The 25,154-nt window shown below is 51.0% G+C and overlaps 1 protein-coding gene across 1 annotated transcript in view; it reads right to left on the minus strand.

Moving 5' to 3' along the window:
- The window catches only part of STUM (stum, mechanosensory transduction mediator homolog), a 67,289-nt gene that overhangs the window by 7,331 nt on the left and 34,804 nt on the right, over positions 1-25,154 (minus strand). The window contains exon 2 of the mRNA XM_067729587.1: positions 4,344-4,523. Within this exon, the coding sequence (XP_067585688.1) occupies positions 4,344-4,523 (180 nt within the window). The remainder of the gene's footprint in view (positions 1-4,343; positions 4,524-25,154) is intronic.

The following is a 25,154-nucleotide window of genomic DNA, read 5'->3' on the forward strand; positions in this document are numbered from 1 at the left end:
GCTGTGATTTCCCAACGCGGAGCCTTGGGAGAAGGTACCAGGCAGGCTTCCCCAAGTGATGGGCATCTGGTGCATGTGGACCGAGAGGAGGAAAGAATTAAAAAGGAAGACAGCGTACACAAGGCAGGAGCCGAGTGTGCGTGCTCCATCAGCTGGACGCCTCGGACACTGGCCAAGGCGACTGATGGCTTCGAGCCTTTAAAGCCTTGGTGATGATTACGAGGACATGGGAAAAAATTGACCACTGTTGCTATTAAGGAACTGATGCTAGTTTATTTGAGCATGAAAGGGTATTGTGGGTTTTTTTTTTTTTAAAGACATCTACTGGGCTTCCCTGGTGGCACAGTGGTTGAGAGTCCGCCTGCCGATGCAGGGGACACGGGTTCGTGCCCTGGTCCGGGAGGATCCCACATGCCGTGGAGAAGCTGGGCCCGTGAGCCATGGCCGCTGAGCCTGAGCGTCCGGAGCCTGTGCTCCGCAGCGGGAGAGGCCACAACAGTGAGAGGCCCGCGTACCACAAAAAAAAAAAAAAAAAAAAAAAAAAAAAGACATCTACTGAAATATTTAAGGGTGAAATTATAAGTCTGGAATTTGCGGAGTGGTTACCCCTATTAGCTGGTAACTCAGCCCACAGAGGAGCAGCAGTGGACTTACATGTAGTTTTTCTCTTTATTTACCAGATATTCATCAAATTTAGTTGTTTGGGGTAGAGGAAGATGTAGGGAGTAATCGATGAAACCAGAGTGGCCATGAGTGGATGATGGTTAAAGCCAATATGTGCGTTTAGGGACTCATTGTACTAGGCCTTCTACTTGTGTCTATGTTTAAACATTTTCCAAAATAAAAAAAAAAAAGAAGCTTCTGAAAATAGAAGCTTGTTGACCAATTGGGAGAGGGGGTGTTTGTGTGCATTGGGGGTGCAGGGCAGGACAGTGAAGGGGAGGCCCAAGGCAGCCCAGGCATGTGGCCTGTCATCCCCCAACAGACTCACCTTGGGAAACTTTGGAGCAACACAGGGTTATGAGGCAGCATGAGGAAGAGGAGAAAAAGAGAAAGAGAAAACAGTCTGAAAACAGAGGCCAGAGGGACTGCCTGAAATATAAAAAGAGGGAGGATGCACAGTGCGGCCCAGGAGATGGAAGCGGGCCGTGGCCAGTATTCACAGTGACCAGCCCCTGCGGCCAGTGGCCAGCCCCAGCAGGCGTGTGGACTTGGCTGCAGGAGCGCACAGAGAGCATCCTCCCCTCCCTGGGGGTCATACTTGGTGAGACACTGCCAAGAAGCTCTCTCCCCTTCCCTCCCTATCTCAGCCAAGGCCGCTCTTCTGCTCATCTCTGCCCCTCACTCTTCTCCCACCCCCAACCCATGTTTGTCTTGAGATGGAATTCTGGATGGACCCCAAGAGGGATGGGTACAGGACAGGTTTAACTGTGACAACCTAAAGATGTTGAAGTGACCCATCCTGGCCCCAGCCCAGCTCTGTCTGAGCCACGGGGCTTGCCTTTTATGTGGACAGGAGCCACATATATAAAACCTATTGCTTTGGGAAAGATCCAGGTGGGGGATGGTAAACAGACTTTATCTTGCAGACATCTTGGATCCATTGATAGTGACTGCCTGAAGCCCTGTGTTAAGAACATGTAAGACTATTCAGCAGAAAGTGTCATGATTGATTAGCAATGTCTGTCATGGGTATGGCAGTAGAGAGAGGCTCTCGTACAACTACCAAATATTTATTGACCCACAACCAATACAGGCTGTTGTTGACTGTTATTTGTTATTATTCATATAAATAGAGCAGCGGCCTTGTAAGTTCCTGATTTTAACTTCTACTTTGATCTATATTTCTCTGATTCACCTCTTAGGAGGTTTTTCTTGATGGTACATTTCTTGATGACACCCCAGGCAATGCCAGGTAAAAGAAAAATCACGCTGTATTGTTATAATTGAAAAGTTCCCTTCATTTTCACAGGACGAGGCTGGAGTGACACCGGAAAGAACAGCCCCTTATCCAACTATCTACCAGGACAATTAAGTCAATTGTGGCTATTCTCTTCGAGGTAGTCATCCTGGGATACACACACTGCATTGTTGCTCGGGGCAGTTCCAGCCCACAGCACCATCTCAACAGTGGCAATTACTCATCCTTTGAGGGTGGGCTTACTTTTTGGAGAAAGGGCAAAGGCACCCCTTGCTGAGATAGGTGAGCAAGTCTGGTGGCCAGGTGGGGTACGTGGGTAGCGGTGAGGTGTGTTGGGTTTTCTGGTACAGCCCTCAAGTCCATCCCCCAAACAGTGTTCTAAAAAGTCTGACACAAAGACAGCATCCCTGGAACCAAGGAGGTGACCCACAGTGAAAGCTTGGATCGGGGCGGGGGGGAGGGGGGAGAGGGTAGGAAGGGTGGGGAGGTGGGTTCCAGCACTTGATTAGCCTGGCGCCAAATACGGCCCCGACACCAGCCACAGAAGAGGGATTTCTGCTGAGTCAACAGCTAGGGTGGTGGAAGGTGAGGAAGCGACAGACCCCCATCTGCCCTTCTCGGGTCTCTGTTTCCTCCTTCAGGAGGTGATAAGGGGAGTTCTTGAGGCTGTCTCTAAGATCCAGACCCCTGTGGGTCCCGGTGTCAAGCATGACCAAAACAAGGAAACCAGGAAGCTCTCGGGATCAGATTAGGCATCAACACATTTATTGAGACCCACCCTGTGACACAGGCTTGTGCCGCTGTAACAGGAAATTTCCTTACTGACATGCCCCAGTGCCTGGCCAGACAGTTGTGTGATGAGGAGATGATGTAGTAAGAGGGGTCGGGGCTCCTATTGGGTGGAGATGGGGCAGCCATCACAGGCTTTCCATCTGCCGCTGAGGAAGCCTCTGAGAGCAGAGGCCCCTTCCAGTTTCCAACTGGGACCAAGGTCAGGAGCTTACAACAGGCCTCTCGGGAAGCACCCAACTCCCCCTGGGAAATTGTCAGACTTGGCTTCTCAGGACTCACAGGATGACAGGCAGCACTTCCGTCCAATTAGCGATGTTCTGCACCCCTCCCCACAAATGCAAGTGGTCCGTGGACAGGCCCATGGGGCGGGGCTCCCATGAGGGGCCTGCCTTGGTCTCTGCCTGCTCTGCCCACTTTCCGACATCCTCCCTGACAGCAGCCCCTGCCCTGAGAGCAGCTCTCCACAGCAAGGAAGGACGGCTCCTCAGCTTCTCCCTGCCCAGTGTCCCCCTCCCTCTTCTCTGGCTGCCCCTGTCTCCCAGCTCTAACTTTGGGATGCCCTGGCAGTCCAGCATCCTAGGCAGGGGAGGAGCTGCTTCCAAGCAGCCTGTCTGACCAATCTACGGGCTCTGCCGAGCTCGCTCATGCTCAGGGACCTGCATTTTCTCCGGCCTGGCGGCTTAATTGGTCACTGACCCGAGCCTTGCTGGGCCCTGGCATCTGTGTGTGCCCTGAATCTTGGGTCCTCACAGGATCCTGAACTCAGACTGGGTCAACTAGGAATCATTCTAGATCGCTCTAGAGCCCCTGGCCCCTGGGCTTCCCCTCCTGCTTCTGCTGTCCTTACCTGGCACAGCTCACCTCTGGCATTGACATTCCACCTGTCAATGGTTTTGTCAGGTGTAGGACACAGTAGGAGCGTGGGGTGTGGGGAGAAGGGCAAAGTGCCTGAGGAGACGTGGTCCTTGTTAGGACCTGAGGCCTAATGAGGTAGACGGAACGTGTGACAATACAGGGCCATGCACAGGGGCACACGGTGACGAGTACGGCTGCTTAAAATATGTGTCTGTTTTAAGATCTCACTAGGTTATTTTTAAAATGTTAATCAAGTCTTCTCTGGTAGTTTTGTGTCCAGATCAAGTTTGTGTTAAGTGACTGGTGAAGGTCCACTGCATACAAATTAGGAAGAGTAAGGCTTTAGCATCAAGGAACAAAAAGCTTAGTTTAAAAGAAGTTGAAATTAGGCTGTTCTAGTTGTAGAAAAAGTTACAGTGTTTCCTGAGGGCAAACATACCCAGTGGGCTTTTCCTTCTGTCTGGAAACGGCATGCTGGGGGCACAGGGGACCTGAGCTGACGCGGGCCACACCCCTGCTACCGCGGTTGTCAGCAGGACTGTTTCTGAGCTGAACGGGGGCTCCCTCCCTCCCTTATTCACGCCCTTCCCCTCCGGCTCAGGTCCCTCAGATTCCCTGCAGGCCTCGGGGCTGGGCGTGCGGGGAGGGTCCCGGAGGCAGATCGCCCTGCGACGCCCCCATGCCCCGAAGCATCGCAAACACCCAGACCACCCTGGCCCCTGCCCCTCCCCCAGCCCTGCTCCCCGCATGCCGGCCCGCTCCAGCGGTTACTCACTGGCGAGGATGACCATGTCCATGCCCCAGAAGATGCTCATAATCCAGCCCACCATGACGATGGCCGTGAGCATCTGGATGAGGGCCGCGGCGATGTTCAGCCAGAAGACGCAGCACACGTGCCTGTCCGGGAGGTCAGTGCGGGCGCCACACAGCACGGTGAAGGCCGAGACGAACGTCCCTGTGAGAGGCCGGAGGGGACAGCCTCCTGAGGGCGCTGCGAGACACAGCGGCACGTGCGCTCATCACTAGCGCATATCACAGCGGCACGTGCGCTCATCACATGAACTAGCGGTTCACCCTCCGGGAGCTCCGAGAGAGCGGCCTGGGTGGCACCTTCCGGCTCAGGCCACCTCTGCTGCCCATACTAGAGATGCCAATGTCCCAGCCTGGAGGAGGCATGGCCGGGGGATGCCAAGGACCCAGCACAGTCCTGAGGCCTCTGGGGGAACACAGAGGCCACAGGACAATTGGTCCCTGCCATTAAGGAACGATGGTGCAGCCACTTTTAAGGACAACAGACAGCGGGTGGAAAGGGCACCGACCTCGTGCGGCAAAGATCCTCAGGGCCTAGCAGTTCAGAGGTAGGAGCTGCTGCCGCTGAGGTGACACAGAAGCCACCCACAGGGTAAATTCAGGAAATGACCCCCGGCACACACGCTGATGGCGGGTGCCAGCAGAGGGGAGAGAGCACAGGCCAGGGCATATCCTGAGGGGGCTCCCCCAAGCACCCCAGACCTGAAAGGGGAAGGACAGAGAGCCCGAGATTTACTGGGCAGCCGCAAAGCACAGAGCAACGTGGTGGGTGTGTCCACGGTCTTTACCTCGTCCCAAACTTCCCAGAGCCCTGCGGGTACTATTGCTGCATTTACTGACATTTCTCTCCAGCCAGGCTCTTATCTACACAGGCTCGGAGCCCCTCAATGACCCTGCAAGGCAGCTGGCCTTCCTTCTATTTGTATGAGTTTCCTATGGCTGTTGTAACAAGTTACCACAAACTTAGTGGCTTAAAACAACGCAATTCTGGAGATGAGAAGTCTGAAACAGGTCCGCAGGGCTGGGTCCTTTCTGGAGGCTCTGGGGGACCGGAGGTTCCCTGGCCTTTTCCAGCTTCTTGAGGTTGCCTGCACTCCTTGGCTCGTGGCTGTGTCGTCAAAGCCAGGAGCTGCACTTCTCTCCTCTCTGACCTCAGCTTCCATCCTTACATCTTCTCTCTCTGACTCTGATCCTCCTGTCTCCCTCTTATAAGGACCCTTGTGATTCCATTGGGCCCACCGGATAATCCAGGGTAATTCCCACATTTTAAGACCCTTAACTTAGTTACATCTGCAAAGTCCTTTTTACCATGTAAGGTACCATATTTGCAGGTTCTGGGGACCAGGGTATGGACATCTTTGGGGGGGGTGGCATCCTTCTGCCCACCACACTAGCTTACATATTGTATTAACCAGGTGTTTCTGATGCTTTGATATCTGGGGCCTTGCTGACCCTGGAGAGAACCCCTCCCAGAGCTAGCCAAGTCCTAGAGATACTAAATGACTTTCTTACGCAAGCCAACCAATCCACAGCCCACACCCAAACTCCTCCTTTATGGACTCTCACACTCTGGGTCGCTCCCCGCTACCCTAATCACCCAGAGCCAGGTACCAGACCACTAGGGCAGCCCCTACACCCCAGAGACCACTGAAATGATTCAAACTAGCCAATCCTAAACCTGCTTACCCTGTGTTGCCGTTCCTTCCCGTGGAAACCACAGTAAAGGCTCCTCCCCACGTTTCCCCCTCACTCCCTCTGCCTCCTAACTGTGCTTTCTTATTTGCCACCCCCGAAGTGCGGTGTGCCCCCTCCTCTTAGGAACTGTGAGTAACAAACTATCTTTCCTGCAAACTATTATATATAGAATGGATAAACAACAAGGTCCTACTGTATAGCACAGAAAACTGTATTCAGTATCCTGTGATAAACTATAATGGAAAAGACTATGAAAAAGAATATATATATGTATAACTGAATCACTTTGCTGCACACCAGAAATTAATACAACATGGTAAATCAACTATACTTCAATAAAACTTTTTTTAAAAGAGGAATGTTAAAGAGAAAAAAACTATCTTTTCAGTGGCCATGATTTCCTGATCTGTTGGCCTCACCATACCTAACTAATAATAAAATCTACATTTTAAAGCACGCACACACACACAATCAAGAGTTAAGTATCTTATCCAAGGTCACACTCACAGGTGGGCATTGACCCCACCGCTGTCTGACGCGGATGGCCATGCTCTGTCATCCTGACCTCACAGGTGACGTGACCTGGGAGAGCGGGTCCAGATAAGAACACAAGCCACTTGGGAAATCAGCCCATGATTCTCACGTTCCTACTTCTCATACTTCCTGCTCCTTGAGGAAGCTGCTCGGCAGGCGGGGATTGGGGTGGACGGAGTGGGGGGAGCTTTGATTCCCCTCCTTCTCTGCACCCTGGCTGCTGGTCCTTCTTTGCCCAAACTTGGTGGCTCCTACTGGCTTCCTAACGTGGCCTTTCCCTCAGCCCACACACTCGTGCCTCAGATCCAAGGCTGACCCCTGAGTCCACCAGGCTGATTTCTGATCCCAACCCTGCCCCGTCCTCCTCTTCATCCGAACACCTGCCACTGCTTGTGAGTGTTTCTGCCTCCTGAGCTACCGAGAACTCCTCTGAGGTCCCAGGTGGCATCCCATCCACCTTTCTGCCCCCAGCCCAGCACAGCGCCTGGTGAACAGCAGGTGGGATACGGGGACCCAAAGAAATGCAACCCGTGTGAAGTTCATCCTCAGACCACCTGCATCATCGCCTGCAGTATTTGTTTAAAATGCAGATGCCTGGGTGTCCGTCCGAGAGCTGGATGTCTGAGGGGTGGCCCAGGAATCTGCATTTCTAAGCAAGTTTCTCCTTCCACTCAAATAATGATAATGCTCACTAAAGTGTAATTACCAAGGGTTCAAGATCAACCAAACAGATTCAAGATCAAGATTCAAGTCTAAACAGCCCCTCTGTGTTCCTGACGCAGCGCCAGGGGTGGCCCTCTGGGAGATTTGGGGAGGCAAATGCTGTTCTCCCACTCTCACCAAATGGACAGTCCGGTTTTTTTTGGTTTCTAAAAATTTATTTATTTTTGTCTGTGTTGGGTCTTCGTTGCTGTGCACGGGCTTTCTCTAGCTGCGGCGAGCGGGGGGATACTCTTCGTTGCGGTGCGCAGGCTTCTCATTGGGTGGCTTCTCTTGTTGCGGAGCATGGGGTCTAGGCGCATGGGCTTCAGTAGCTGTGGCACGCGGGCTTAGTTGCTCCGCGGCATGTGGCATCTTCTCGGACCAGGGATCGAACCCCTGTCCCCTGCATCGGCAGGCAGACTCCCAACCACTACACCACCAGGGAAGACGGACAGTCCGTTTTGTCAGCAGGGTATTGAGTAGACTGAAAGTGTCTGAGATGACTAAGACAAACGAAGAAAGCAGAGCTGAAAAATGATGGGGACACGAATTCAGGGCTTGGTAGTGGGCACGGGAGGAAACAGGACATAGGGACCATGAGAAAGTGTGCGCCACCATCCTTCGCCTCTGCTCGTGTATTATGCTGTGGGATATGAGATGAACACAAGCTGACACCATTAAAAAAGAGAACACCACTGAAGTAGAAAGATGGTAGAAGGTGAACACAAGCACGTGGGGGAAATATTCAGTAAAATTAACACAGATATCATCTACTGCACACCCACAGTGTGCTGCAGCATGTTACCTTCTCCTAACCACACTACCTCTAATCCTTACGACAGTTGGATAGCGGTTCCCACCTTATAGAAGGGGAAACCAAAGCTCAGAAAGGCTAAGTGACTTGCCCACATAGCAGAGTGCAGATTTAAACCCACATCTGTCTAGTGTGGAAGGCTGAGCTCTTTTCAGTCTAGGAGGTTGCATCTTTACATTAAAAATTAAGGAAAATTATGGAAAACAGTATGGCCCTTCACAAAAAAATTAAAAATAGAGTCACCATATAACCCAGCAATTCCACTCCTGGGTATATACCCAAAAGAACTGAAAGCAGAGTCTCAAAGAGATATTTGTACACCCATGTTCAGTGCAGCATTAGTCACAATAGCTGAAATGTGGAGGCAACCCAAGTATCTACAGATGGATGAACAGACAAGCAAAATGTGATCTATACAGACACTGTAATATTATTCATCTTTAAAAAGGAAGGAAGTTCTGACACAGGCTACAACATGGATGAACTTTGAAGATATTATGCTAAGTGAAATAAGCGAGTCACAAAAAGACAAATGTTTTCTGATTTCACTTGTATGAGGTACCTAGAGTAGTCAGATCATAGGAAGAGAAAATAGAATGGTGGTTGCCAGGGGCTGGGGGAGGAAGAAATGAGGAGTTATTATTTAATGGGCACAGAGTTTCAGTTTTGCAAGATGAAAGAGTTCTGGAGATGGAAGGTAGTGATGGTTGTACAACAATGTGAATTTGCTTAATGCCACTGAACTGTACACTTTTTTTGGTTTTGTTTTTTAAAATTTATGTATTTTATTTATTTATTTTTGGCTGTGTTGGGTCTTTGTTGCTGCGCACAGGCTTTCTCTAGTTGCGGAGAGCGGGGGCTCCTCTTCGCTGCGGTGTGGGGGCTTCTCTTGTTGCAGAGCTCGGGCTCTAGGTGTGCAGGCTCAGTAGTTGTGGCTCGCGGGCTCTAGAGCACAGGCTCAGTAGTTGTGGCGCACGGGTTTAGTTGCTCCGCGGCATGTGGGATCTTCCCGGACCAGGGCTCGAACCCGTGTCCCCTGCATTGACAGGCGGATTCTTAACCACTGCGCCCTGTGGAAGTCCCGTGAATGGATTTATAATATAAAAACATCGTTTTAATCTATTCAACCAGAAGTTTTTTAAAATGATTTTAGCACCCTTTCATATGAAGAGGTGTTAATTACTTTAAATGAGTCTTACCCGCTAAAGAACGGACCCTCTCCAACAGCGACGGGTTAGTTCTAACTTATTGCATGAGCACCAACCACGAGCCCATGCTGGGCCCTGGGAATACAGAGTGCAGCAGGAGATGGGGCTCGGCCGGGTCCCACTCCGGGAGCTCACATTCTGGTGGGGACACTGGGTCACAAAAGGAACAGTGACGAATCTTGTTTGGTTTATCAGAAAAGGCTTCACAGAAGAGAACGTGAAGTGGGGAGAGGTCTGGAAAGCTGACGGGAAACATTCAAGGGGAGGAAGAGGGGAAGTGCATCCCAGAGATGACCCAGTGTGTCCGTCTGGAAGCTCAGAGGGTGGCAGGGGACTTTGAGGGCACAGGGAGCTGAGCATAGGGTGCAGCGTTCGGGGCAGGGATGAAAAACGGGGCTGGAGGCGGGCAGGGGTCAGACTGCAGAGGGCCCCGAGGGACTTGCTGTGGGGCTCGACTTCCTCTTCTAGGCAACACGCGGCCCCGGGAAGGGTTTCAATGGGGAATCACAGACCAGGGTTTTGACTCCCAAGGGGAGGATGGGGCAGAAGGGGTGAGGCAGAGGCTAGGAGATGAGATGAGGTGAGGTGGTCAGGGAGGCATGGCAGTGGGGAGGGGAGGCGGAGAAGGACCCCCAGGAGGGGATGGTGTCCCGGGGATTGGGGGACCTGCTCCATGTCGGGGAAGGGAGAAGGGGGCACAGGTGGGTCTGGGTGTCTGGTTTCCCGCACTCTGTGATGAGGGTTGAGCCACGAACCAGGTATGGAGCCCAGCGAGGGTTGTGCCCATGGGCTGAGCAGAGCCGAGCTGGAGACAGAGGCTGAGGGTAGCACAAGTCACCAAAGCGAATGATGTCACCCGGGGAGTCATGAAAAGACCCAGGGGGACATTAAGACCACAAAGGGGACAGAGCGGGGCCGATCCGAGAGGTGAGGGAGAGTGTCCCAGAAACAGAGTCTCAGGGAAGAGAAGCTGGTGGACAGGGTCACTTACCGCAGAGAAGGAGAAGGGACAGCGGGGTCCCGGGTCTGATTAGGTCACGAGCAGCCTCAGAAGGGGGGCTGAGAGGATGATGAGGAGAGAAGAGAATGTCAGAGGTTTGAGGGGAGAATGAGGTGAGGGTTTCAGAACACAGGCGAGGACCACTGTGTCAGAAGTACTTGGGAGAAACTTCAGCTTGTCTGTCTGCTGAGAAGCCGCCAGAGAGGGGAGAGGATGAGGACATAACCAGATAGAGGGTAAGTGGGTGGCGAGGTTCTCGATAAGGTGAGAAGGTGAGGGGTGGGGGGGGGGCTACAGCAGATTTCCCAAACCGGTTTGCGCATTAGAATTCTCCAACTGAGGTTCATGCAGATGCAGGTCGCAGAGCTGCACCTCCAGACCACCAAGGGCACAGTGACGCATCCAGGGACGGGTCCAGGGATTGCTTGTTTGAAAGGACAAAAGAAACAGCCCCCCAGCTGATTCTAACTCACAATCAGGTTTGAGAATCCTTCTCCGAGGGGCGGAGAGACTGGCTTCCTGGTTACAGAACCGGAAAACCACAGAACCTGGTAGGAAATTAGTCCGTGATTCCGGCCTTTCACTCTGTCCCACGGCATCTGCCACGTGACCCGGCGCTGAGTCAGTGGAGGTTACCCTCTGCAGCAGAGGCAGGGGCCCGGCCATAATGTTTCTGGGGGTGTCAAGGCCCGGCCAACACTAATTGGCATAAAGGAAAAGGATGGTAATGAACTGAACTGTCAACCCCCAAAATCAGTGTGTGCTCTAAGACACCTGCAACTTAGGCATGGACATGTGCTTTGCATGTCCTACAGGATCCTGAGGGGGAGAGGAGGGTGGGAGAAGCCTGAGGAGGACTCCACCCTCACCGCACAGAGATTTACAGCAAAGACCCCCAAGGACTTTGCAGCCATAGCCCTCTCTGGCCACCATGGATCTGCCGAGGTCACTGGCTTCCCCGAGGAGCTCAGGGCTCAGGCCCCAGGCGCAGGCAGTGGGGAGGGGAAAGCATCCCTCCACTTCCATCCTGGATATCCCAAAGCGTCCTGGGGGAGGGCTCCTGGTTCCCCCGCTCCCCCGCCACTCTTCTGTCAGGTGCCAGAAGTGGGCTGACAGTTTCCCATCAGCAGAGGGGCTGGCTCCGCTCTATAAGATTGAGCCTAGGGGCTGAAATCGTCCTTCATGAGCCCCGTCAGGTTCAGCTTGTCACATGACTCACGTGAGAGAAGTAGAAGGTTCTGGGCTCAAGGGGGGCTCTCAAGGCCTCTTGAACTCAGGGGGAGAAGGGCAGAGCTGTCCTCTGAAGAAGCTGCTCCCCAGAAAATGCGCTCCCCTGGGACGGAGACCAATAAGTCCAGCTGGATCCCAGCCATCATCTGCAGCTGGCTCTGCGGTCATTAAGATGTGCTACTCGTCAGTGGCCGAGACTTACACCTGGACCCCCTCCATCATTCCTCCAGGGAGGGCTGGTTGAGCACGGCTCTCTTACCAGCACAACCTTGAACGTGACCTTCGGGGGAGGGGAAGGAAATGTAAGGGAAGGCTTGGCCCGGACTTCACAGCTGATTCGGAAGGACAAGCCACACCGTACAAAACACGTCCCACTGCTGACTGTGTGTTCCAGTTCACAGCCAGAATAAGATAAACGGCAGACCACGTTCAGGGTCAAACTCAGCCCTATGAGATTTCAATTCTCAAACCTGGAGGTGGGGGCATAAGAAGCAATGGAGATCGTGCTAAAAATACACCTTCCTGGGCTACACCAACCTAAGATTGTAATTCAGTGTGTCTGGTCATCATCTTTTCATCATTGTGCAATCATTTCAACGGGAAATGGAAAAGGAAAGGAAAAAGAAATGACTACAAGTTCACAAATGATTCTGGACAAAAGTCCTAGGAAGACAGAATCAGGAGGGTTTAAAAGTGCCTGTGACAGCCACTATGGAGAACAGTATGGAAGTTACTTAAAAAAATAAAAATAGAACTAACCTATGACCCAGCAATCCCACTACTGGGCACATACCCAGAGAAAACCATAATTCAAAAAGACACATGCACCCCAATGTTCATTGCAGCACTATTTACAATGGCCAAGACATGGAGGCAACCTAAATGTCCATCAACAGAGGAATGGATAAAGAAGATGTGGTACATATATACAATGCAATGTTACTCAGCCATAAAAAGGAACGAAATTGGGTCATTTTTAGAGACGTGGATGGACCTAGAGACTGTCATACAGAGTGAAGTAAGTCAGAAAGAGAAAAACAGATGTTGTATATTAACACATATATGCGGAATCTAGAATAAATGGTATAGATGATCTCATTTGCAAAGCAGAAATAGAGACACAGACGTAGAGAACAAATGTATGGACACCAACGGGGGAAAGGGGAGGGGGTGGGATGAATTGGGATTGACATATATACACTACTGACGCTACGTATAAAATAGATAACCAATGAGAACCTACTGTATAGCTTGGGGAACTCTACTCAGTGCTCTGTGGTACCTAAATGGGAAGGAAATCCAAAAGATAGGGGATATAGGTATACCTATAGCTGATGCACTTTGCTGTACAGTGGAAACTAACACACCATTGCAAAGCAATAATCCAATAAAAATTATACTCCAGGAAAAATTTTTATACTCCAGTAAAAATTAATTAAAAATAAAATAAAAGTGCCTGTGGCCTAAGCAAGCCAGGGTCGGTCTGCAAAAGATAAGGCCTTGGTCCTGGATGGGGTCCTGCATGTTCCTTCTGTCATCCCGGCTCCTGTGGTTCTGATTTCTTAACAGACGGGGCAGAAAGGGGAGAGGCTTTTGGACATTGTGTGTTCACATGTGCTTGTGGGAAGGCACGGTCTGTTTTTTCAGCCTGATAAGTCGAACAGAGTCTGAGAAGGCTGTGCTAGGCGGGCAAGGAATGCACGCCAGACCAGTACAAGCGGGACCTCGTGCGTCTCAGAGAACGAAGGGTATCGCTGGGAGCCGAAGGACAGTCAGCCCAAGGTCCAAGGCTGTGGAGGTCTGTGAGGACGACTGTGTCCTCCTCCAGAACGTGTTTCGTAGACCCAACACCATGCTTCTCGTGTCCCGGCCAGCAAGGAACTTGCAAAGAGGAGACCAATTATAAAACCAAGAGAGAACAGTGCAGGTAAAACACGGACAGTCCTGACCACCCTCAACGTCTTCAAAACAAATCTGCCTTGTTTCTTCGAAACAAAGCTAACTGCATCCCTCAAGAACAAAACAAAAAGGCCACATACTTAACGGGAGAAGATATTTGCAAATGATACATCCAACAAGGGGTCAATATCCAAAATATACAAAGAACTCATACAATTCTACATCAAAACAAGAACACAAACGACCCGATTTAAAATTGCACAGAGGAGCTGAATAGACATTTTTCCAAAGAAGATACACAGATGACAATTTTCCAAAGAAGACATACAGATGACACACGCAAAGATGCTCAACATCAATAGTCATCAGGGAAACGCAAATCAAAACCACAATGAGGTATCACCTCACACCTGGCAGGATGGCCGTCAGTAAAAGGCAACAAATAACAAGTGTGGGCGAGGATGTGGAGAAAAGGAAACCCTCCTGCGCTATTGATGGGAATGTAAATGCAGCTACTGTGAAAACCAGTTTGGAGGTTCCTCAAAAAATTACAAACAGAACTACCATACGATCCAGCAATCCCACTTCTGGGTATTCATCTGAAGAAAATGAAAACAGTAACTTGAAGAGGTATATGCTATGTTCATTGCAGCATTATTTGCAGAAGCCAAGGTAGAGAAGCAACCTGTGTCCATCAATAGATAAAAGGATAAAGAAGATGTGGTATGTGTGTGTGTGTGTGTATATACACACACACACACACACACACACGCACAGTGGAATAGTACTCAGCTATAAAAAAAGAATGAAGTATGCCATTTGCAACAACATGGATAAACCTAGAGGGAATTACGCTAAGTGAAATAAGTCAGACAGAGAAAGACAAATACCGTACGATTTCAGTAATATGTAGAATCTAAAAAAAACCCAAAACAAATGAACAAACAAAACAGAAACAGAGGCATAAACACATAAAACAGAGTCTGGTGGTTTGCCAGAGGGGAAGGGGTGGGAGAGGAAAGAAATAGGTGAGGGAGATTAAGAGTGACAAACTTCCAGGTACAAAATACGTGAGTCCTGGGTATGAAATGTACAGTGTGGGTAATCCAGTCGATAATTATGTAATATCTTTGTATGGTGACAGATGGTAACTAGACTTATCAGGATGATCATTTGGAAAGGTACAGAAATATCGAATCCCTACGTGGTGTAACAGTAACTAAAATAGTGTCATAGGCCTATTACACTTCAAACACAAACACACATGGTTGCAGAAAAAGAGATCAGATTTGCGGTTACCAGAGTCAGGGGCTACGGGGAAGGGCAACTGGATGAAGGGGGTCAAAATGTACCAACTTGAGGTTCGTTGTAAGATAAATAAGTACTACTTATGTAATGTAATGTACAACATGATAAATATGTAAACACTGCCCTATGTTATAGATGAAAGCTGTTGAGAGAGTAAATCCTAAGAGTTCGCATCACAAGGGAAACATTTTCTTCTATTTCTTTAATTTTGTACCTACATGAGATGACGGATGTTCACCAAACCTACCAAGGCGATCATTTTATGATGTGTATAAGTCAAACCATTATGCTGTATACCTTAAACTGATATAGTACTGTATGTCAATTATATCTCAGTAAAACTGGAATAAAAATATATTAAAAAAATCTGCTAGTGTCTTTGCCCCATAGATCCTGGACCAGTGGCAAAAGGGTTCGTGAACTGTTCTCTCCATTCCAAACAGCACAAAGATCCCTAATGAGGTCGCAGCAGCCCATCAGAAGGCGGCTTAGAAGTGTGTGGCTGGAAGCTCATCATTTTAGTGCAGTAACTGGGGTTCCCTCCTGCTGTTAGCATCTCCTAGGGGCTGTTCTATCCACCTCTGATCAATTAGAAACAAGAAAGTGAATTTATTACGACTTAAACATTTCCAAGCATCAATTTCATGGAAGAAAAATAATGAAGGGTGGACAGATGGGCCTTCTGTGCTCCCAGTAAAGAGAAGGTGTATGGTACCCGGGACCACTTCACCATTAGCCCCAGCTGCTACCCCACACCCGGTGCCCCCTCTCCTCTCCACTCTCCTTAGTCAGAAAGTACCAGCTCGGGATACCCTCTCTGTATTCCTCCCTGGCCCTCAGGCAAATGCTGAGGAGTCACATGGGGACCCGAGGATTGAGGAGCTTGGAGAAAGGCAGCCAGGAAGAAGCCATCAGATGGATAAGGGGGCTTGCAAGGGAGACCTCGGCAGGTAACAGTCCTGGGTCGACACCACAGCCACTGAGGGGCCTTAGATTTTCCAACTGAAAAGCCTCCGTGGCTTAAAGGAAGGAGGACGGGAGCCCCTCCGGCTGCCACTAATAAATCTGTCATCCTTCCATGGAGGGCAGAGAAAATGAGACTAGCTCCCTCCTCCGTCCCTCTTACTGCCTCCACCGTGACATCAGGCTGATTGTCCCGCGGACGGGCAGGTTGACTGGAGCAGATAATTAATTTTAATGGCACTGGGCATTGCATCAGCCTCCCTGTGGCTGTTAGCACATCTCCTCTGCCCTCAGCCTCCCCTGCCACATCCCTGATGGGCTCCAAGATGTGCTCCCAGCCCTAGACGAGCTGCAGGACAGAACTGGACACCTTAGGTCTCTCGGGGGCCCCAGAGAGGCCCCAAGATCTCCCCGGGATCTTAAGCCTGAGCAGAAATGCAACCACGTGGAATTTCTCGGTTCCCCAGTTCTGAGCCTTGTCAGGACAGATTCTGGCTTAAACGGCAGAGGGTAAACTGAGGAACTGGGGATAGGACCAGGAGGGCGGCTATGCAATGACCAGGGCTAGGAGTGTCCCGGCCCTCAAGAATCTCACAGGATGGTGAGAGAGAAGAAGCCACGGAACACAACCTGTGTGGTCAGTCCTGGGGGACAGCGCAGAGGCGGGGTGACCCCACGTTACAAAGGGGGGGCTCTGGCGTCAGAATTCCGGCTGATCCTCCAGAAGCCTAGACAAGTGACCTAACCTCTCTAGACCTCAGTTTCCCCATCTATGAAGTTAAGGTAATGATAGTAGCCTGCCTCATAGGGATGTGAGGACTGAATTCATGCATGTAATACTTGGAACACCCTCGTGGGAGCAAGGGGAGGGCCCTCACCCCGACCAGGGAGACCCAGAGTCTTCCCCAGGAGGCAATGCTGGAGCAGAACCCTGAAGAAAAAGGAGTTATTCTCAGTGAACATGAGTGAAACTGAAGATCTCCATGAATCCTGCTCTCCTAGCGGCTTGTAGCCAATGGTACTACTCTTCACTCTACCTTAAAACAAAGTTTACTACAGTTGCCGAGTTCACTGTGTCAGCCTCACGGAGCCAGAGGCTCGGCACGCATCCATCTGCCACGGTACCATGCAGCCAGTAAAAGTTATAGTTATGACAACTACGCAGCAAGCCAGGCCAGTGTTTTAAGTGAAATTACAAAAATAGTACGTATACTGTGCAGAGGACTATTTAAAAAATATTTACGCTGTGGACAAGGATTGGAGTGCATTAAAGCAAAATGAGAATTGTTTTGCCATGGCAGGATTAGAGGTAGCTTCTTCTCTTTTTTCAGAAACAAATTCTCTTTCCAGTTAAAAAAAGTTTCAGGCACCTGTCAAAATCCAACTCTGCTGTCCGCCAAACAGCATCTTACTGCTGACAGAGAAAACCATGTGGCAGTCGAGCCAACTAGGGGACAGGTGGCATGCAGACACCTGACACAGAAAATAAATGATGCCATGTGACCACGTAAGGGCTGTGACAAAATCCCCGGAACTTCCAGGAACACCTCTGGAATGCAGCCCCCAACCCTACGGCGTCTTTCCCACTTAAGCAGGGAAAGCTAGGCTATCAAGCTAAATGGGAGGCTTGGGCTCACCTGCTGGAGGTGGGATGAGAAGGAGGATGCTCCAGGTTCCTGTCTGGAAGCCAGGAAAGGACTCCAGTCCCAAGAGACCTGGAGGAGCCACGGTGGGTTCATTTAGGAGGCCACGCGACAGCAAGAGCAGGAAAGGAGGGGGCTGGGCTGAGCGGGTACCCCAGCCTCCCGGAGGACTGGGAAGGAAGGAGAGAGGGCGGCAGGAGGCCTGTGTGGGGCTCGTGCTCAGATGCTCCCTGTCTGGCTGGGGACTCCCTGCTGGCCCAGCAGGCACACCTGCTCCTTCCTGGAGCCGTGCCCTGCAGGGTGGCCCGTGTGTGTGTGCTTCCGTGACAGGGACAACTTCCTGCCCGGGCTCCTGGGACTAGGCTCCTGTTGGCTCTCTCCAAGCAGGGCTGACGTTGCAGCTCATGGCACAGGAGCGTGCCACGCTGGCAGAGAGGTGTTGTCAGTTGTGGTCTTTATTTGGGAAGGAAGCAACTCAAACAGGCTCAAACGACACAGGGATTTGTTGGTTCACATAATTGGGAACGTCCAGGAAGGCGGTGTGGGGCAGTGGTTAGGCATGTAGGCTCGAGAGTCAGACTGCTGAGTGTGATTTCTGACTATCATTTACTGGCTGTGGGAACGTGGGCAAATGACTCTGCCCCTGGAGGCCTGTGCCCTCATCAAACATTTGTACACCTATTGCCTCATCTGTAAAGTAGGAGTTATAATAATACCCTTATCCAGGGCTCTCTGTAAGGCTTAAAAGAGATTACGCATTTAAAGTGCTTGGAACATACTAAGTCCTTAACCGCTGTATGCTGTCTGATTATTAATAAGAATTCAGGATTGGCTTGATTCCATGACTCGGTGATTCAGCAGGGACCCAACATCTTCCATCTCTGCTGTGTCTTCCATGGTATCAACTGTATCGCAAGACCAACTTCCCTCATGGTGACAAAATGATTGCAGCAACTCCAGTTTTCACATCTACATACCACTTGTCCAGAGAAGACAGAACATTTCTGTCCCAGTGTTCCGAGCAGGAGTCCTGAGATCTACCTAGATCGGACTGTGTACGTCACATACCCGCCCTTGAACCAACCATTTGTCAAAGAAAGTGGAAGGTACTTACTGGCTTAAGCAATTGGGCCCACCCCTGGAGCTAGAAATAGGGTCAGATTTCCCTACAACGCCCAGATTGTGTGAAGGAGGTGTCGACTTCTGAGTGAAAATCTTAGTTTGGGGGGGAAGTGAGAAGAGGGTAAAATGAGGCTGGTAAGTGGTCTTTGATGTTTGCTAACAGAAATGTGTTACAAAGTCCAGCAGAGAAATGACACATTGGACCATCATTTTTTAAATGGAGGTGTGGTGATTTTAAAAGATCGCCCCAAATTCTTTGACACTCTTCCATCAAGAGGTGGGGTCTAAATTCCTTCCTCTTAAACTGTGCTCTGTGGCTGGCCAACAGGATATAAGAGAAGTAACACTGTGCTAGTTTCCCAGGTCAGGCCGTAACCAACTGGTACTTCCACTTCCTGAATCTCTACCTTCGCACTCTTAAACCCAGCGGGCATGCTGTAAGGAAGCCCAAACTAGCCTCCTCAAGAAGCCACGTGGAGAGGTGTGTAGGTGTCCAGCCAACAGCCCAGGTGAGATCTCAGCTGATGGCCAGTATCTGCCACCAGACATGTGAGTGAGGATGCTTCCAGATAAGTCCAGTCGCCAGCCATCAAGTCACCTTGGTCTTTGAGTCTTCGCAGCTGAAGCTCCAGACATCATGGAGCAAAGATGAAATATCCAGTGTGTCCTGTCCAAATTCCTGACCCACAGAATTGATGAGCCTCCCACAAGGCTTTTCTCACACCACTAAATTTTGGGAGGTTTTGCTGGACAGCAATAGATCATTGGAACAGGGGTGTCACTGAGCAACATGTCAGTGGTGGGGAAGGAAGGGTAGCAGGAAGTGGGCCAGGCTGTTTGGTTCTTACAGCGCTCATTTACCACCTGACTCCAATCCTAGAGGGCCAGTTCTGCTTGCCCCCTGGGCACTGGGTGCCTAGTCCCATCCTCCACACCGAGCTAGGACAGCCGCCGACAGTCAGGGATTCAGTTAGGACAACACCACACTGGAGCAATGTTACTAGAAGTACTCAATACTGTCAAAACATAGGGCTGCCGGCCACGTATGGTGTGACCTTTGACCCACACAACTGGAGGCGGCAGCCGGGGACAAGAGAGGCTCATTTGCCCTGTAGCTGGGCCACTGTGACTTCTGTGTCTCCTGGACAGTGAACTGATGCCCTCGCCTCCCCCTCCAACGCCCCACTCCATCGAGGAGCAGTACAGTGGACCCCGGGGCTATGGGGAAAGAGAGAGGAAGGGGCCAGTGAGGAGGGGGTCCCTGAGGACCGTGCCAGGTGGACAGGGACAGACTAATAATTCACTGAGAAGGAAGAAGAGAGAACTGCTTCTACTGTCCTTTCTGCCAGATACGTGTGCTTGATGTCTACAGAAAGGTCCTTTCCCGACCTTCCAACGGCCACGTGTATAACCGTTATTACGATTCTGATTATGGATCTATAATGTATCGAGCATTCGTTAGAGGTTAACATTTTACTGTATTACCTCACCCGGTTCCCACAGCAAGCCACGTCTCTATCCTCATTTAACAGACAAGACCTGGAATACAAGGTGCATTAACCAACTGTAGTCGATTGCAGAAGTGGCCCCAATTCTCTACTCCCTGTACCCATGTCCTTCGCCATGTGACTCTGCAGCTCTGCCCATGAAAAGAATGTTTCCCCACCCTTTGGCTCCAGACCGGCCTTGTGACTTTCATGGGCCGATACGTGGCTAGAAGTGGCATCGTGGCAGTTCTGGGCCGAGGCCACAGGGCAACGCGTTCCTTCACCTGCTCTCGTGGAGCTCCGGCCAGCCGCCATGTGAACAAGTCCAGCCTGTCCTCTGGGGGATGAGGCCACGTGGAGGAGACTCCAGCCACCCGGCCATCGTGGCTGAGAACAACCACGCCTAGCCCCCCTGAACCAAGCCCACAGTGCAACCCACGGACTAAGTAAATGGCCGCTGCTTTAAGCCACTACATCTTGGGGAGGTTTGCTATGCAGCAAAAGCTAACTAAACACCAACTGTGCCTGTTTTCAGAACCCAGTGGACGCCAGGAAAGGGGAACGAGAGGCCAGAAGACTGGAGGCCCTCAGCTCCATCAAGAGAACAGGAGGGAGGGGAGGACCCAGGCTTTGGCTGCAGAACCTATCCTGGGACCCGAGAAAGGCTTTTCGGAAAATAGCCAAACAAAATTGGTCTGGCTCCCCATGGATTGCCCTCCAGAGGGACCACCTCTGAGGCAGCATGTACTTGCTGATTTCTTACAGGGGCCAAGAGGAGAATGGATTTGATAAACCTACTTATTTCAGGAAAGGACCAAGAATTAAGCCAGCTGTCCTGATGGAGGCCTTCCCTCAGGTCCGGGAGGCTGGGACTTGATCTCTATAGGACAGGGGCCACACAGCTGTCCCAGCTCCAGCCTCAGTATTGGTGGAGCTGGGGCAGCACCCCTGGGATGAAAGCTTCCAAAGGAGGCTGGGAATGTCCACCGTGGCTGCAGGGTGACTCAGCTGAGGGGCCCACATGGCAGGGACGCGGAAGCTGTGATGCTCAACGGGGCAGATACATGAGTGGGGAGGGAGGGGAGGGCAGAAGCTGGGCGGTCTGCAGTTGGAAATGGAAAGAAAGAAGATTTCAGTGGAATCCCAGTTGCGAAGGGGACATCTACATTACTACCCAAGGTGACTGGCCACGGTCAGTCCAGAGAATGGCTCTGCCAGAGCCGTTGCAGCTTCTCCGTGACCCGAGGGCGCCAGGCTAGGCTCAGGAGGGAACTCGCTAACGGGTGGTGAGTCTCCCAGCCCGGCCTCCTACCCACCAGCCAACTCTTCTCAGCCGATTTTGCTAGTTTCCTATTCTTCTCCCCGCCCACAAGCTGGCTGTCCGTCCGTCCGCCCCCACCATCTTCTCCGCTTACACTCCCTCCCGCTGTACAACCCACCTGAACGCTCCAGCTCGGAGCCTGGGTGGTGCTGCGAGCAGCCCACGCTCCACCCGGGCACCACGGACCTCCGCTCACCGCTTTGTACTATTTGCAGGTAGGTCACTCACCACGGTGCAAGCCTTTCGAGGGCCCTGGCCTTGTCTGGTCCACCTTTGAGGCCCCTACGTTGCCTAGAAGCATAATTGGCACATAGAAGGTACTCAAGTGTCTAAGGAATCTGAATGGAGCACAGTGAGGACAACCCCTGGCTGGAGAGTGGTCCCAAGAAGTTACACTCTGCCCCCCACACAAGCTACGAGCCCTTCGAGGGGTGCAGCCAAAAGGTATGGAAGCTGACTGTGAACCCAGCCTACTTGGGTCTGAGCCCTGGCTCTGCCCCTTACCACCTGGGTGACCTCACTTAACCTCTCTGGGCCTCAGTTCCTCATCTGAGGATGAGAGCAATCATCTACTGCTCTGTGCTGTCATCAACATTACAGGAGGTGTTTGGAGCTTAGAACAGTACAGGGCACCCAGTAAGTGTGACGGAAGTGTGTGCTTTAACTCTTAGGACACGAGAAATAGGGTGTGCATTTCGCTCCCCTTTATCTTCCAGGCACTGGTGCGATGCCTGGCACGTGGCAGACCTTTAGTACATGAATAGATCTCCACAGAGGCGGCAGCTAAGGCCTGAAGATCTGTGTGTCTACAGAACCGGGCGAGATGTGTTTGTGAGTTTCTACATCTCCACTGGGTCCCCATCCCACACCCTGACCCGCTTCTGTGGTCGGCACACAGCTCACATTAGAGCAGTGCCCTCGCGGGACCATCTTCCCCGAGAAGCTGAAGGTTACGCAAGCCAAGGAGCTGGATCCACTCTTTCTGGTCCCTACAGATGAGAGATGGCCTGAGGTCCTGGGAAGACAAACTGACTGCCTGCACATGCTCCAAAGCCTTGGGCTGTTTAGGAAAGGCCGCATGGTAAAGGAGAGCAGAGTCACATCGTGGCCTCCAGCCCTACTTGGACACTCATCGCTCACTGCAGGACCTCGGCCATCACTTCCCCTCTCTAAGCATCCTCCTACTCCTGGGATGGTTATTATTACTGATGTTATTATTATTATTATTTTTTTTTTTTTTTGCGGTACGCGGGCCTCTTACTGTTGTGGCCTCTCCCATTGCGGAGCACAGGCTCCAGACGCGCAGGCTCAGCGGCCACGGCTCACGGGCCCAGCCGCTACCGCAGCATGTGGGATCTTCCCGGACCGGGGCACGAACCCACGTCCCCTGCATCGGCAGGCGGACTCTCAACCACTGCGCCACCAGGGAAGCCCTACTGATGTTATTATAGGCACCCAGCAGTATTCAGTCCCCAGGATGTTCGATCTGGGCACCACTTTGCCATCTGAAATGGAAATGACGTAGCTTCTTGGGGGCTGTGCAGTCCAGGAAGTAACTCCCCACCCTCCCTGCAGGCTTGGCAGGGTCCGAGAAGGAGACAGGAAAGGGACAGAAGCCCTCGGGGGACAGCCTGACAACAAGAGACCAAAGCCCTGTTGAGAAGGAGCTACATGAACAGCATAAGGACTTTATGTCCCAGAGTTTCCCACACCCTAAAAGTGGACACAAACAGACCCAAGCGCACATCAAGGAACGTGTCCTTAAAGAGTTTTGGGAGACCATAGCCCCCTCCCCCGCAATGAAATGGCAGGAACATTTCAAGATATGTGAACCATTATTCCACACAGATAGTCGCCCCAAAGTACACACTTCATTCCCTGAGATGCTGTGACTGTTTTGCACCCACACCGTCAGGACAGGAACACGGCAGCAGACCCTCAGAACCCACACCAGGATTCAGACTCATAGGTCTTGGTCACAGTTCACCCTGATGGAAGTCAGAATACTTGGCTCAATCGCTCACTTTATTCACCTCGCTTGGGTGCAAACTGGCTCTTTCCAGAAATTAATTTCACCCTCCTTGGGTGAGCTTTCTGGGAATGATTTAGAATTTTCCAAAAAATGTGCCGCCGACCTTGAGAGCAGATCCCCAGGGCATGAGCTTTTTCTGAGCAGCGGCAGCCCTGCTAAGACCGGTGACACGCAGGACAAGAGGATCGCCCATAAATGTGCGTCTTGTAGGTGAGGAGTTATTTCATGTCCCAGTCACCCCCTCAAAGGCGATGGCGTCCAAAGGCAGAGCACACAAGCGTTGGGTAAACACAAAAGCCCGTTCCCTTGTGTCCCTTTCCGGTGCTTCCCCAGTGGGGACGGGCAACGGCAGGTTTGGATGCTGGAGGGCAGTGGCCACCTTCAGCATCAACAACCTCATCTCTAGAGGTGAGATTAGAGCAGAGTCAGGCCTACCCTGCACTCCTAGACTCAGCACATCATCTGCTGCAGTGTTGCACGCCACCTCCACAGGGCTGGAAGAAGTAGGTGCAGATGCAGACAGGCATCGGCACTTACGCAGACACCCTGGTGGAATGGCAGGTACACCAACCAAGGTCCTGGGGCTGGTCAGGGTGCATGGATAGTGCAACTGGATTTGTTACATTATATCTATATTTACAGTTAATGGCAGGCTCATGTCATTCTTGAGGCTGATAAATTGCCCTGTTGTTAGGCTTTTTTTCCAAAGCGCTTCGAGGGTCTAATCGAGGAACATAGCTGCTTGGAGATGGTATCTCTTGGTATGCTTTGGGCTGAGTGTGACACAAAGCCAACTCAAACGAGCTTGAGTGATGTGAAGTGTGTATCACCTCAGATGATAGGAAGTCTAAAGGAGCTCGATTGTGTCCCCAAGGGCCCAGGCTCTTTCCGTACCTGCACGGCCACTCTGAGAGCTGGCTTCAACCTCAGGCTGTACACAGATGGCTGCGGCAGTTCCAGAGATCTCAATCCAGACATGACACTGTCTGCAAGAATAAAGATAACCTCTTCCTGTGGCCCTCTTTCACGCTCGAGGAAACATTTCCCTAATTAATGATCATTGAGTCGCCTGTCAGTTCCTGAGCCGGTCACCCATAAGAGAGTTGGAATTATAAGACTGGCTTGGACTAGTCATCTTGGTGGAAAGGATGCTGGGAGTCAAACTCCCGCCCACCACACACAGCCTTTACCTGGGAGCAGTGGGCCTCTCTCCTTTCTCCTCCTGGGCACACCTCTTCCCAGGCAAACAAATCAATCCCAGAGACTACTACGGTGAGATGTCACAGCTAGACATCTAGAGAGACCCTCAGAACAATCACTGCATTTCAGAAATGCCCTACCCAAGTGTGCATCACTGATGAATGCATACACAAAATGTGGAATATATACAATGGAATATTATCCAGTCTTAACAAGGAAGGAAATTCTGACAAGTGATACGACATGGATAAAACTTGAAGACATTATGCTAAGTTGAATAAGCCAGTCACAAAAGGACAAATACGGTCTGATTCCACATAGAGACAGAAAGAATTGAGGTTACCAGCGGCTAAGGGAGGGGCAGTGAGGAGTTACCGTTTAATGGATACAGAGTTTCCATTTCAGATGATAAAGTTCTGGAGAGTGGTGATGGGTATATTCACATTCACAACAATGTGAACATACTTAATGCCACGGAGTTGTACGCTTAAAAATAGTTAATATGGTCAATTCTATGTGATGTATATTTTACCACAATAACAAAAGTCACTTTTGGATCTCTACTAGTCGGCAGCCTCAGTGAGAGGTGAGCCTTTACCGGGGATGTACACACCCTGC

This window comes from Pseudorca crassidens, chromosome 2, assembly GCF_039906515.1.
Source record: "Pseudorca crassidens isolate mPseCra1 chromosome 2, mPseCra1.hap1, whole genome shotgun sequence".
Taxonomy (NCBI): domain Eukaryota; kingdom Metazoa; phylum Chordata; class Mammalia; order Artiodactyla; family Delphinidae; genus Pseudorca; species Pseudorca crassidens.